The 14,120-nt window shown below is 44.3% G+C and overlaps 1 protein-coding gene across 12 annotated transcripts in view; it reads right to left on the reverse strand.

Annotated features, from left to right (window-relative positions):
• Positions 1-14,120, reverse strand: part of SYT16 (synaptotagmin 16) — a 107,157-nt gene that overhangs the window by 10,532 nt on the left and 82,505 nt on the right. For all 12 annotated transcript variants that reach the window (XM_038139086.1, XM_038139082.1, XM_038139081.1 and 9 more), the window contains 3 exons: positions 13,279-13,535; positions 8,992-9,435; positions 7,761-7,950 (listed from right to left, as the gene is read on the reverse strand). In XM_038139086.1, coding sequence (XP_037995014.1) covers positions 7,761-7,950; positions 8,992-9,435; positions 13,279-13,535 — 891 coding nt within the window. The remainder of the gene's footprint in view (positions 1-7,760; positions 7,951-8,991; positions 9,436-13,278; positions 13,536-14,120) is intronic.

Genomic DNA, 14,120 nt, shown 5'->3' on the forward strand with positions numbered 1-14,120 from the left:
AGAAAACACAGCTTTTCTTGTGATCCAGTCTGGTCCTCTAGGATGGAAAGCTCTCCCCTCCTGTTGACTTTGCCAAAGAAAATCCATCCCCAGTTACACAGTGAAATTAGTGGAGCTACAGCAAGGATGAACTTGGTGATTTACTGAGGAATGTGTGTGTAAGAGCATCTATTCATTATGAAGGCAAACATTTTCCACCTAATTACATGCTCAGGTTCAGTAATGGCCTCATTACCGTGTGTCTCAGCACTCTGTGCTCTTCAGAGTGTTTACTTTTGTGCCACCTCCATCAAGCACAAAAGGAAAAGAGATTAGGGCTGACATCCTTTAAAATACCTAAGTGCTCACCTTCTGCTTAGACACCCATCTCACTGACAGGAAGAAGAGTGAGACCTCTAAATATCTGGGAGTGTCTGAGACTGCAGCTTGCCCACGGTTACACAGAAGTCTGTGAAGACTCAAGAACAAAGTCTAATTTTGCCAAGACCAATTTTAGCATGACATCTACCAGGCTCTCCTTTCCATGCAGGTTTTGGAAGAGAAGTTCTTGCTGCGTTCAGAGCATTTTTACTCTGAACTCATCTTGCCTCTCTGGTATGAGTGGACTGCACAATGTCCACGTATACATAAAATACCAATATCTCAGCATTTAATACCAGACTGAAAAAGCACTAAATCAAGGAATGCTGTAATAAACCAGACACATTTTGGGCTAGTGCTGCATCTTCTTACTCCAGAGGGTTGGGCAAACCTCTCCTCGTGCAGACTGCTCTGTCTCCATCCACCATCAAACACCTCTGGAGAGCTCATCTGCAAAGGCAATCAGTTTTTCCAGGATTCTTCTAATGACCCATTTCTGTCATGATTCTTCTGAGGGAACTAACTGATAATGACAACTCAGGGGAATAATCAACTGTAATTTATGCATTCCTGTTTTTGGAGCAGGGACCATAGCGAGCGTTCTGCTTTCACTTACACGAAGCACCACCATTATTAGTAAAGCTGACCCGTGAGCAACAGCACTGCAAATACAAAAGCATCCAACCCCCCTGCTTGAATTTATATTTAGAAAGGAAGTAAACAACCAAAGACTCCTGACCCCTCACGTCTGAGGACTGCAGGGTACCGCACAGCGCCGTGCGGACTTTCCCACCCGCGCTCCAGGCAAGCCAGCTCATTTCCAAAAGCAGGATAACCATGTCAGCATGCTGCAATCCAGACTAATAACAGCCACAGCAGAAGAAAGCCTTGGGCCTGGAGCTTAATTTCCCCCAGCTGGCAAGCCCACGCTCCCAGCCTACATAATAAACGGCAGCACCGCGTGGCAAAGCAGCCCCAGAGCTCGACTCTGTGCTGCTCTGTACAGGCAGCCTGATGTGAGGTCTCAGTTTGAGGCCCAGAAGACCATTAGTGCTGGCTTTGCCTCCCCTTTCAACCAGCAGTGGGGCAGAACACTGAACGTTCACACTCTGAGCCGGGCTCACGGCAGCTGGATCAGTAAAATAGCAGGGAGGAGGATTAGACCCAAGCTTTAGATCCCAACCCCATGTCATGAAAGTCTAGATTAAGGCAGTTTATGGCCTACTGTATAAATCATACAAGAGCTGGGAGCTGCCTACTACATTGCTGAGAAGCCAGCTTTGCTTTCTCTGTTCCACCAAGCCTCTTCTCAGGTTCCCTCTCCTGGGGCTGGCAGCTCCCTCACAAGGGAGAGGCTGGGATTTGGCAATCTTCACAACATGTGAGTCACCAGAGAACAGACCAGCAGTGCCTTTAATTTAAAATGCAGCAGAAAAGAATGCCCTGGTCCCTGGAAGCACTGTTTGGCCTGAGGGGAGGGAATTGCTGCCATCAGTGACATGCAAGAGGGGCAGGAGATGAGCCCTCCCTGGAAGCGACTGCACAGGTATCCCAGGAAGGAAAGCTCCTTCTGGAGCACCTAGAAGCTCAGTTCTTCAGTGATCCTCCTCTGCTGCCTCAACACCCCATGTCCACTCCATTTCACAGCACCAGCCCTCTCCTGGGACACGTGTCAGGCTGCAGAGCCAGTTCACCACCTGCCTGCACCCTTCAGCCCTGAGGAGGCGCAGCTTCAGCCCGGGCTGACACAGCTAAAGCAGAGCACAGACACCTCTCGGGATGCACAGCGTGACTCTCCTCTAATAAGGGCATTTTTACTCCTCCCCACATTAGTGCATTGCTGCTGCCTCAGAGGGGGGGTTGGGGCTTTACCAGAGGAAGCAGGGATGCACAGCAGAGCAGATCAGGAAGGATACACACCTGCCCAGCAACGGGAGCAGGATGGAAGGATGCTTAAGCCCGCCTTTTGTCCCCTCCAGCAGCAGTGCCCACGGGCACGGCTTGATTACACAGCCTGTGATCAGATCTCCTGCAAACGCTGCTGCTCGGCAGTGCCACTGCAGATTCCCACTAAACATTCAGCCCCAGCTGAAATTTGGAATTAGGATGGTTCCACTCTGGTAGAAATGGCTTTTTTCTTCTGCTTCTTTTGGAAGAGGACAAACGTTCTTGTTCACAGCCACAGGAGAGGGAGAGCATCACCATCCGTCCATTTCAAATACGGTCCTTTGATTCAGAAAGATCTTCATTTCTATACCCAGCAACTGTATCATGGACTATGCTTTTCACAGACCTTTTAGAAACCTAAAGCTATTGAAAATCATATTGAAAACCACATTTCTGGATAACCACACACTATCCCAGGATGTCTAATTATTATGGAATATCCCCCGCAAAAATCTCGCAGTTGCTCCTTGAAAGTCCCTTTTTCACTTGTTTTGACTGTGACACCTGCTCTCCTAAGCCTGCTCAGTCCCAGGTCCCACATGTGCTGGGGAGAGCTGTAGCCAGACAGCCCATCCACCCAACAGCACCCAGTACCACACACACATAAATCCATGAAAATATGGCATATGCTGGTTCTCTCACAAATACTCTCGAATCTCCAGAGAGTTGTGACTCAGGAACTTCCTCAGCCAGAGGCTTTGTATTTAACAATCCTCTGTGGAACTTTGTGGATTTCTCCTGTGCTGTGCAGAACTGAAGCAGGCTTCCAGCATCCATGGCATTCTGTAGGGAGGAATTTGACAGCTCAGGTGAAGAGCTGTCTCCTCTTCAGAACCCGCTCCCTCCTCGCTTCCTTTTAACATCCTTTGGTTTTGTATCAGGAGAAGACAGCAAATTTCTGTTGTTAATTCACTTTCTCAATGATACTTAGAGACCTCCGTGAATCCTCCCCCACCTCCTTTTGTTGCAGCATCGTAGGAGGCACAGTCTATTCAGCTGGAAGCTGCTCCCATTCCCCTGATTGTCTCCAACACTCCTCACCACATCTTTCCAGTCCTGCCATATTCTGTCTGAACAGAGGAAGACAGAACTGCAAACGGTGTTCATTACACCAGTGAATGGGTATTTACAATCAATACAAATTTTCCATTTTGTCCACCTTAACTTTGGGGTTTTTTCACTACTATTGGTCACCCTTGAGTTAACATTTTCCTGCAGCTATTTACCATAAGCCTAATATTTCACTCCCAAGTGGCTCTGAGTCCATCTTGATCACGTTTGAATTCCACCTGTGTCCCCATGCAATATCTTACACTCATCCCCACTTCCTCTTCCACCTCACTGCCCAGCTGCTCATTACTGAGACATCCTCCTGGGGCTCCTTGCATCTGGCCTCATCCTTTCCACCCAGAACAAAGCTTCCTCAGCTGTTCTTATTATAAGCTTATTCCAGCTATATTCATGGATGGGCAACAAGAATGTGCAGAAGGAGAGGTGGTTTTCTGCAATCTTACTGTCTCTGATTGGCAAGCAGTCAGCAGCAAGAAGCTTCCCAGCACATCTACTGCTCTGTTATCCAATGTCTGGAGGACTGAATCCATCCCAGCTTGCCTTGGCACAGATCCCTTTTCTATTACTGATGACATGGGAGCATGAATCACAAAGCTGTAGGAGCTCAAGCAAGTTCCCTGTTCAGAGCAAGATATGCAGGCTAAAAGTTAATTTATTTTATTCAGCTTCCTGGCCTGCTTTGAAGTAATTAAAGGAATTAACCTGTGCCTTTGTTCTCCAGGAATGTAACAGGGATAATAACTTTTCTTTCCTCAAAAATAAGCTGATAAAATAAAATCCACTAGTGGCTTTCAAGTATTCTGTTCCCAGAGCAAATAGTATCCTAATTTAAAGATCCTAATTTTCCTATGGGAACATTTTCTGTACTTGTTGGCATTGTTACCTGTGGCTCAGGTAGATGTTTGTTTACAGACAAGTCTTTTCTTCAAGAATTTCTCCTGTTCCCTATAGAAATCCTGATAGCTTGTTCTCTCTCCTCCTGTCTTTTCCAGCATCAGTGTATTGTATTTGTTTAATGGGGTTAATATGCTGCCGGTATCATAATGATCATGCACGGATGCAATTATTATGTGTGATTAATTCTGCAGCTGCCAAAAAGCTTAGAGGACTTTTCTTAGGCAAGGGAATAACTTCACAATAGTTCTTCTCACACTGCGTTACACAGAGACATAAACCCCAAAAGAAATGCAGAAGGGAACAGAAGGAAGGCTGGATTAGAGGAGATAGAGCTGCCCCCAGCAGAGCAGCTGATGAAGGTTTAGCATCACATGGGCAGACACATTTCTGTGCTGTGTTTATGCACTGACTAGCTCAAATGATTCCTGGTCCATCACTGTGATCCAAAGGTATTACTTCCATGCACATTGTATGTAACTGGTTATAAATTTTTAAAGACATTTCTGCCAGTGGTGTAGCCTTCTCTTGTTTTTTTTTTTTTTTTTTAATAATAAACACCCTTTAAACGAACACACTGCATTTTGTTCTAAGAAGATACGAGACCACAGACCAAAATATGAACTCCTACAGAATGCTAGCACAGGTTAATGATTTTTACAAGAAGCAAGAAGAATAAGGTGCGCAGCACACAAGCCATTAGCACTAAAATACCAACAGTGTCCACATCTGACAAAGCTGTAGATGCTTTTCTGCACGAGGCTTTTTGGCACACCCAGATAATTTATGGTCCGATGCTGGAGCCACACTCTTGAGTGCTCTTAAGTGCTCTGGGTGATAATGGATCTATTTGTGTGATCAGGGAATGTAAGCTTAGGCCTGTAACTCAGCATGTTCCCCAGAACAATACCTGGACACTTATCTTTGACCAAACTATTCTTAAATCCCACATGCGTGTCCTGAAGAGATGACACTGCCTGCACAATTTAAGTTTCTCTAAGCTGCCCAGCTCTTTTCTAACCCATTTATTACCCACGTAAGCAACCATGACTTTGACATTTACCTGACTCAGTTGAAAGGTTTAAGTGAAGGAGAAAATGTGCCCAGGAAACACTGAGACATGCACCATCTCCCTTTTCTTCTCTATAAAACCATCTGTTTCAGCCTCTGCAGCCTTTAACACCTAAAATCACCAGTGCCCCAGTCCAGTTCCTTGTTCTGCACACACAGAAATCCCTGTGCATGTGTGCCAAGAAGGCAGCACACATGGTGTGGGTCTACAGGTGGCAGAAAAGAGGGTCAAGGTGGGCAAAAAGCACAGCTGGAGACTTTGCTGTTGTTCAAAACTCCTTTGCCATTCCTAAAAGCTGACAGGACCACATGTGGGTCCTGTACAGGCTCTGTGTATCCAGGGCTGGGAATGGAGAGGAATTCTGCTCCATCAGTCTTACCATAAATGGCTGCCCTGAATAGCAGTTTAGGCTCGCTGTTTAAGTGTTCCACAGCGCTATTATATAAAAAATTTCCATGATACTTTAAAGAAATCACTCCCTCTGAGCCTCGAACAACAGAACTTCAAATAGCACCTATTTAAGAAAACACAAGGGCTCTTTGCTCACCCTCCAGAAAGGGGCTCAGCAGTTTTAGCTTCACTTTGTGAAGGACTTATTGAGCACCTCATTCACCCAGCAGCATGTTTGAGACAGTAACAAACTGCTCTGCAGTGCCTGGGGGGGTTATCAGTGAAGTGCTACTCCAGCACCGAGACAAGGGCTGGTTTCCTTCCTTCTTTTTAATTTCTTTCAGTTTCTGCTTCACTGGGTTTTCTTTTTCTCACCACACTACTGGGGGCTTTACAGGCACAGAAGAACAATTCAGAAGGCAGAAGCAACAATGTGACTTGGAATAAAAGAAGCAGATTTTGATAGGTTCAGAGTTTGCCTATAATAATTTATGGATTTCTGTGTTTCACCTAAAAGTTGATCTGACACTGGTCTGTATCATCTGGATATAGAAGGGATGAAATTTCATTTACAGGAAAAAGTGGGCATTACAGTTGCCTGAAAAATAATTTGGACCTATATTGAGCTTTCCTGCTGGGGCATGGTTGCCTCAGTCCACCCTTGTTTTAAATTACTAAAGAAGATCCCAACTTAAAATCTTTTATTAAAACATGCACATGCAAACAAGAACATGCCTTTAAGTAACCCATGTGAAGAGTGTGTTGTCACAGCTAATAAAAGACAGGGCTGCACAAGTTGGGGTCAGGGGTTTTACTGTTCCACAGACTTGCTCTTTATTCTCAGGGGACTGACTGATGACAGAGAATTTCTGTAATCTACTTAAGTATAGTTTAGTGTAAAACCTGAGTTTTCACATCCATGTACTGAAATATTTAGTAAATATTTTGCTAGATCTGAACCAAAGAGCAGAGCATCTTGCAAAAGCAATTTCAGTGTTTTGTAGCTCGAGATACTCTGTCAAATCCAGAGAAGGCAAGGAACTGCCAAAGGTTTACCTACTTTGACAAGCAGGCACACATCACAGAAAGCAAACAAAAAGGTTGTTTCACATTGCCTTTAGCTGCTGGTTTCAGACAGGAGGCAAAGGACAGCAGGAGATGAATGAGGCACTCCTGTTCAACCCCTGAGTGAGGCAGCCAGCAGCAAACCGTGGCTGTGACTCCATGTCTATCATAGACATTACCAGCACCATCCTTCCCCAGAACTTACTGCAGCTCAGGCACCAACTAAACCTACTTTTGGCAATTTCCATTTTTTCCTTTAGGACCGGAGGGAGGAAACTCAGCTGTTGCAACAATCTTCAAATCTTCTTTCTGCAGAAGATTTCCTTCTGCAGCAGTGGAGAATTCACAGCAGGAGGGTCCCCAAAGGGCCCAGGGCACCAGCTCACCCAGCACTCAGTGGCACAGCAAGGGGACTAAACCAAGTGTAGCCTTGGGAAACACTTAATGGACCAGGCAGGGCCTCTGTGGGTCACATGGTAACATTTAAACACTTGGATAGTGCTTCTCTCTTTTTTAATGGATCTGCTGAGAATTCTGTGCTTTGGGTACAGCAGCATTTTAATCCACAATCAGATATCGTATATTTTTATCCATAATCTATTGTATATTTTGTATATTTATTGTATATATTGAATATTTATGCATAATATATTGTATATTTTAATATATTGTATATATCCATATATTGTATATTTTTATCCATAATCAGATATTGTAAAGTTATGAGCAATAAAGCAGATATTTGGTTATTATTGTCTCATCAGCTGTGCCTTCAGATGATTCCCTCCAATTGCCCTGTAGTATTTATCAGCACATGGATCTGAAATAATACTTAATTTTCAATCAGGTGCTCTGCGAGGGAAGCCAGCTCAGAAACGCTCTAGTTGAGTACCTTGAGGAAGAAAATAAAAAAGCAAATTTTGGCTCAACAGCACCATTTAATAGCAGTGAAAGTACTTACCAGGTGGCCTATTAATTGCAAGGTTTCGGAAATGGCTGCCTTTGATCATCTCCACTGCCAGCCTCCCTGTAGTGGCATTGTATGACAGTCCCACGAGCAGCTCTGGCACCCCTCCATGCGACAGGGACTGTGTTGAGGAAGCGCTATCACTGTGAGAGATTGCTGACAGACTCAGCTGAGAATCTGCACTCTGCAGGGAAAGAGCACTGAGAGAATCATCAGGACATTCACCACCCCTCCCCCCCTTAATTTGTGTCTTGTGGCCTTGTTTAGTAAGATCTCTGCTAAGAAATTACAATAACTGAGAATTAATTATGCTGGGGCACCAGAAGAATCAGAGCGTCACTCTTACAAAAACACATCTCTGAACTTTCTCTTTAAAGATGAGGAACTCTGAGTAAAGTGTTATCACGAGTGTAAATCAAAGCCTCTGAGATAAGCAAACATCCTGCTACACTAATACTCTGTACATCTCCTTGATAATGGCTTTTGGATGGAATACACTTTTCAGTTTGGCAGGTTTTGGCCATGCACTGTGCATTTTCTTGCTTTCTTTCCTTGCTGCCACAACTCTCTGATGTAGGATGTTTTATTCATTTCACATGCACAACCTCTCTCCGAGCTTTTGTAGACAATGAATCATGACAGAGCTCATCTACACCAATTGATTGGCATAGCCAGAGCTGGATACAACTGTGATGTGCATGGAAAATTAAGAAGCAGCACAGCCAGTTCCTCTTCACATGACCCAGCTCTCCACTTCCATCTGTCATGTAGAAGAACATTACTAAGCATTTCTGGCAAGATGGAAACTGCACAGTGGAGATCCACAAGCTGGTATCCAGGGCCAAAGGAGGAATCTTCTGCACTGGCAGTACCAACACAGTGGTGCACAAGAACCACTGCCCTTATTGGAATTAAGACTAATTATGCCTTGGTGGTTCCCAGACCAACCTGCTGTATCTGAATGGCACAGCGTGTGGTGAGCCGTGCAGAGGTAGTAAATCCACACGATTTCGTGTAAGCTTGCTAGCTGAGCTGTTGATAAAACACAGCTTTGCACAGGGAAGGAATACCCCGAGCTTCCCCTTCCTGATAACTTTTTGAGTGACAGCAGGTCTGATCTGCCAGTCATACACTGACAGCCCTGAATGATTGAGACGTCAGGAACACCATATTCACCAATAAATAAATAATTTTAGGGACTCCATCAGTCCTTCACCAAACTTACACTCAGGTTACTCCGTGGCTCCAAGAGCAGTGTCACCTTCACTTCCCCTTCCTGGCTGATGCCTCTCAGGTAGAACAACTGCTCCCCCATCATCTTCTCCCCAACCACCTTGTGCACGGCGTAGAGGCGGAAGCGAACGGCGTGGCTGCTCAGCTCCTGCGGTTCCAGCTTGCTGAAGGTGATTTTGTCCTGGAAGATGGGGATGGGTCCTCTCTGCACACTCGTCTTACCCCTCTGCTTCTTGCCCGGCATCAGAACCGCGTGCACCTGCCAGGTGTTCACCCCACTGCGGTCCTTGTCTGGGATGTCCCTGGCCTCCAGGACAGTGGCTATCAGCTTTTGGCTTGAGGATTTGTAAGTGAAGATGACATCCAGGTCACCACATTTGCAGATGGGCTCGTGGGCGCAATGATGAGCTGGCACACTGTTCACTTCATTGTGTTCCTGCAAAGAGAAGGGAGAAGTGAAACCTCCAGTGGAGTTCAACTGCCTCTATGATTCCAATTCCAATTAAAAAGAAATTGTTCTCCTCACTTGCGCCTGCAAGTATAGGCAGTTGCTGTGTGAAATATGGATCCAAACTCTTTCTGGAAAGGCCAATGGTAGTTAATTGCCTGATTTTGTGTAATAGTCCCCATACGCTCTAGTAAGCAACAGCACTTGTTGAAACATTTCCAACAAAAAGTTTCATCAATATTTAAGTGTTTTGCAAGAGATGGTTAATTTGGCAAACATTCTACATAGACAAAAACTAAACAAAGGGATTTTTACATTTCATTCATGTTAATATTGAAGCACTAGCAAAACAATTTGACCTACTTAACCTGTTACTTTGAACATACACTGAAATTACTTTTCAAGGTGGATTTTTTTGCATTATTAAAATCAACCAATTCAGCCGAACCTGCTAATTTTTTTGTATTTTGTTCTGCTAGAAATTAAAAAAAAAAGGCACTATGTTTAATATGAAGAAGAAATCATCATGTCAGAATTTCTTGTGGAATGGCAATTCCATTTCTAGATGCTAACTCATAATTCAATACTTTTCCTACAGCTAAAGCAATGATAATGGGGATAAGCAGTCTGATTAAATACATATTGATTCTTTATACCCTTCTAAAATCTCCCAAGAGAAGCATCTGCTCCTTCTGTTCAGTTTGGGTACTAATAAATTCAGAATAAAAATTCAAAATAAACAATCACAACATGTGCAGACCAATTCACACACAATCTTTTTACCTGCTTTTAAAACAAAAGCCATCTTGATAAAACAAGATAAAACCATGGATGCTCACCTTACCTTTTGCTGAGTGGGTGTGTGGGTTTCTGTTCAACAGTGCTTTTTTATCTTAGAGCTAGAATGTGCTTCATATGATAAAGGGGTTGCTATAGTGATCAATGGTTTGTATTTAAACACGAGTATACACTGTACTAGGGAAAGATTTTCAGTTAATAGCCAGAAGGTGAATTAAGGCCTGTCACCAGCATCTGAGTCACCCTCCTCCTCAAACATTTATCTTCTTTTCACATTTCAAGTAACACTTCTTTCCAGCACAGGAGTCTTTTTGTTCAGAGAACAGATGATGGGCCATGGGACGTCTGGTGTTAAGTCCTTTCAGAAGTGTCTGGGTGTCTCAAACAGGGCCTCAGATAAACATCAAAATTTTTGTTTACTTCCTGTCAATCTACTTTTGAAGTGCCCAGATTCATCTGCCGTGACATGCAAAGCTCCAGATTTTCACATTTTCAGAAGTGTTTAAGACTTGTGCACATGAACACAAAAGTCCAAGTGTGCAGATTAGAGACCTGTGTGTCTTGCAGAAGTAATGTCACAGGGAGAACAAAACACAAAATTACTTGCTTGGCTACAGAAACACCTTTCTGTATGAACAGCAGGCTGCTAAAAACAAAAATGCAAGGCAGGCCAGGTTGCCTGGAGAGAGCATGGTGTTACAAAAATGTTAAGTGCTCCTGTGTAGCAGTCAAGTTATTTCTGTCTGGTTGATGAAATAATATTCAATACGTGATGGGGTTGTGCTTGACTCATATTTCCCTCCACACTTTTATCCGTGCATTTGCAGTTGAGGAGATGGAATCAAGGCACATTTAAGGACTGCTGCTAAGGTCTGGAGACAGCCATGCTTGCGGCATTTCATCTACATGTCTGAGCTGGAAAATGTGAACTCCAGTGCATCAGCACAAACCCACAGGAATGAAAATCCAAGAGACACTTTCCTGCCCCAGCAGGGCTGATATCATCACGTTCTGGCAGTGTGTAAGGCAGACTGAAGGTCAGATATCTGCATTTTGACTGAACAGCTAGAGAAGATTTGGATTTCAGGAAAGCTCAAATTGTGCTACTAGAGCAGTGGCCAGACCCACTGCTGAGAAGACTGCATGAACTGGAGGCAAAGAAGGAAAGAAAAATGCCAAACTCCTTGGCAGTAAGCTTTCCATGGGAAACCAAGCTTTGGAGACCTCACAGACTGGCCTTTTCTGAGAGCATTGTGGTTTCCAGGACTCACCCCCATGCAGGTTTGCTACACACCTACAAATCTTCCTTCTGTGGAAGTCATTGACAGAATTCCCCCCTGCTCTGGGCCACAAGTAATTTGTGAATCTGTTGGTTATACAGACACTTGAACTGAAATCCAAGGGAAGATTGGGGTTTAGGTACTTCATCTGAATTTCTTTCTTTCCCTATTCCCAGCACTGTTATTGAGAGGCTAAGCCAAGAACCCTGATTGATACTGCACGTCTAACCCGGTCATTCAGGACAGCCAACATCCACTTCACTAAGTAAAATAAGTCCATTTCTGCCAGAAAAACCTGAAAGAGCAGCTAATTATGGACAAGGCTTGAAATGGTACTTGTGGTTCCACTGCAGGGGCATAAAATTACCATTTTTGTCTGTAAAGAGAAGTCCTTTGAGTGGAGCATAATAACACTTGGACATTTCTGGCATGTCAGAACATTTAGTTCCTGCAATAAAAAGTCTTTCATTAATCCACACAATACCTTTGAATGAGAAGCTGCTTGTAAGAGATAAACTGTGTCTTGGGCATTTCTGCTCCAGTATGCTGGAATCCTTCTTTGCATTTTTAAATGAGTTACTCATTTACCAGGAGTAAAATGAGCCATGCATTCCAAAGAAGCACAAGAGGACACTGGAGACCCTGCAGCACACGTGAACCACGGCAAAGCACATCAAACATGGAAAAGGAGAAACGAGCCTCAGATGGGCAGACAGACAGTGTGAGTCAGAAACACAGCAAAGAGAGGGCAGGGCTGCTGCCACACACAGCTCCCATGTGGGGTGTAGTGTTTTGTGGGATTGGATTGTGCAGAAAGCCAAAATGCTGCTCCAAACACCCCTTAGGGCTGCAGCATCTGCACCAAGGAGCTGCCCTCAAGCTTTGAGCTGGCTGCTACTCCAAGGATAGGGACCTTCCCTCAAAGCCTTACTGCTCAGAGTCTGATGGAGGTATGGATTTCCACAGCTGTCTTTTAACTCAGGCAGAAGATATGACCTTTGTGCTGTTCTTTCAATATGTCTGATGCAAGCTGATATTTTTCCAGAAATTTAATTCTGAGGTAAGATATTGAAAATCAACACATCATGCAGAGAGATTAGGAGAGAAAGGGGGGATGCAGAGTCATCAGGTGTTTATAATGCCTTAAAATCCGAAATGTTTCCTTGAGGAGTCAAAATAAAAGTGCAGAACTAAGGGAAAGCAGACTCAGGTTCTCTCCTTCCCTAAAAGTTTGCCGGGTATCAATGGGGACAAGATTATGGTCACCTGGGCAGGTCACAGGCCACCCCCAGCAGCTTCCTCCAGCTTTTCAGATTATTCCCATTGTCTAAGTCATAGAAAATACCTGGAAAAGGACACAGATCTGACCCAGTGACCACAAACCCTGTCCAGGGACACATGCCCTGCATGTACAACCAGTGACCAAGCCCTGGGCCACCACAGAGAGCTCCTTGCTAAACGTCAGTAAATGCTGCTGGGTAGCTAAAGTTCCAATCTCAGTTCAGACACTGCAGTCAGAAATCAAGCAAGGAAAGCCTTTCTGTGAATTAGTCTTTGTAGCAAGAGGTAAAATACCAGAAAAAAAAGGGAAACACAAAGAAGAGGTGTATGGTCATGCATACAAGCACACAGGAGTACCATTATCTTGTGCTGTGCTGATCAATTTTTCACTTCATTTCTCCTGTAACCTTTTTTGGCCCTCAACACCCTTCAAAAGCTTCCACTGTGTGTAATAAATGACAATCCACCGTACCTCAGGGCTCCAAGCCGATGAGCTGTCAGTAGCATCATTTACTTCCAATCCCTGGTTGGCAAAAGCTGTCTCCATTTCCAGACGACCTTCCCTGTGAGACTGGCTGACACCATCCCCAATTCTGGGCTCCTTCCTGGGCCCTTTGTGCTGCTCAGTGCCCCTACTCCTGGTTGTTGTTCTTGAATCAACAGATACATGGTCATCTTCACGACAGGAGAGGTTGTCTTGGTAACTCAGTTGGCTTAGTCCATCCAGATCTAACAATTGTCAGCAAAAAAATAATTTCAGAGGGATTAGAACAAATTCTTCCCCTTTCCAAAATGTGCCTTTTTCTCCTTTCTTTTATTTTTTTTAACTTTTCCCCAATCCCCAGCGCTTACAAGAGACAGTTTCTCTTTCCTGCATCACTGAACCTATAAAGAAACCAATCCTGTTTAAATCAGCATTTGATGGAGGGGGCATGGCTGTTTCTCATCCCTTACTGAACCGAGAAACCCATTGCCTTTACTTGAAAAAGTTGTCCACAAAATGCAAGTATCAGTGGAGTGTCTGGGATATTCAAGTGCAGCCCCAAAGCAATCTCTTCTATGAAAACAAAAATCAAGCTACAGAAAAGCACAGCAGAGGCCTGATGAACAGGTATCACAATTTCCTCCAGTGCAGGAGGAGGAGATGACAAGAGTTAGCATTGTCCTCAAGAGCATGGTGGTGGTGAGGAAGGCAGCTTCACAGACAGAACAGAGGGCCAGCATTACCCTCTCACCCATCCCTCAGAGCTTAGGTGAGCAGCTCCAAAAACCAAGTAGGAATCTCTAAATCCCATGCTTGGGCTGAATTTTCCT

This window comes from Motacilla alba, chromosome 5, assembly GCF_015832195.1.
Source record: "Motacilla alba alba isolate MOTALB_02 chromosome 5, Motacilla_alba_V1.0_pri, whole genome shotgun sequence".
Taxonomy (NCBI): Eukaryota; Metazoa; Chordata; class Aves; order Passeriformes; family Motacillidae; genus Motacilla; species Motacilla alba.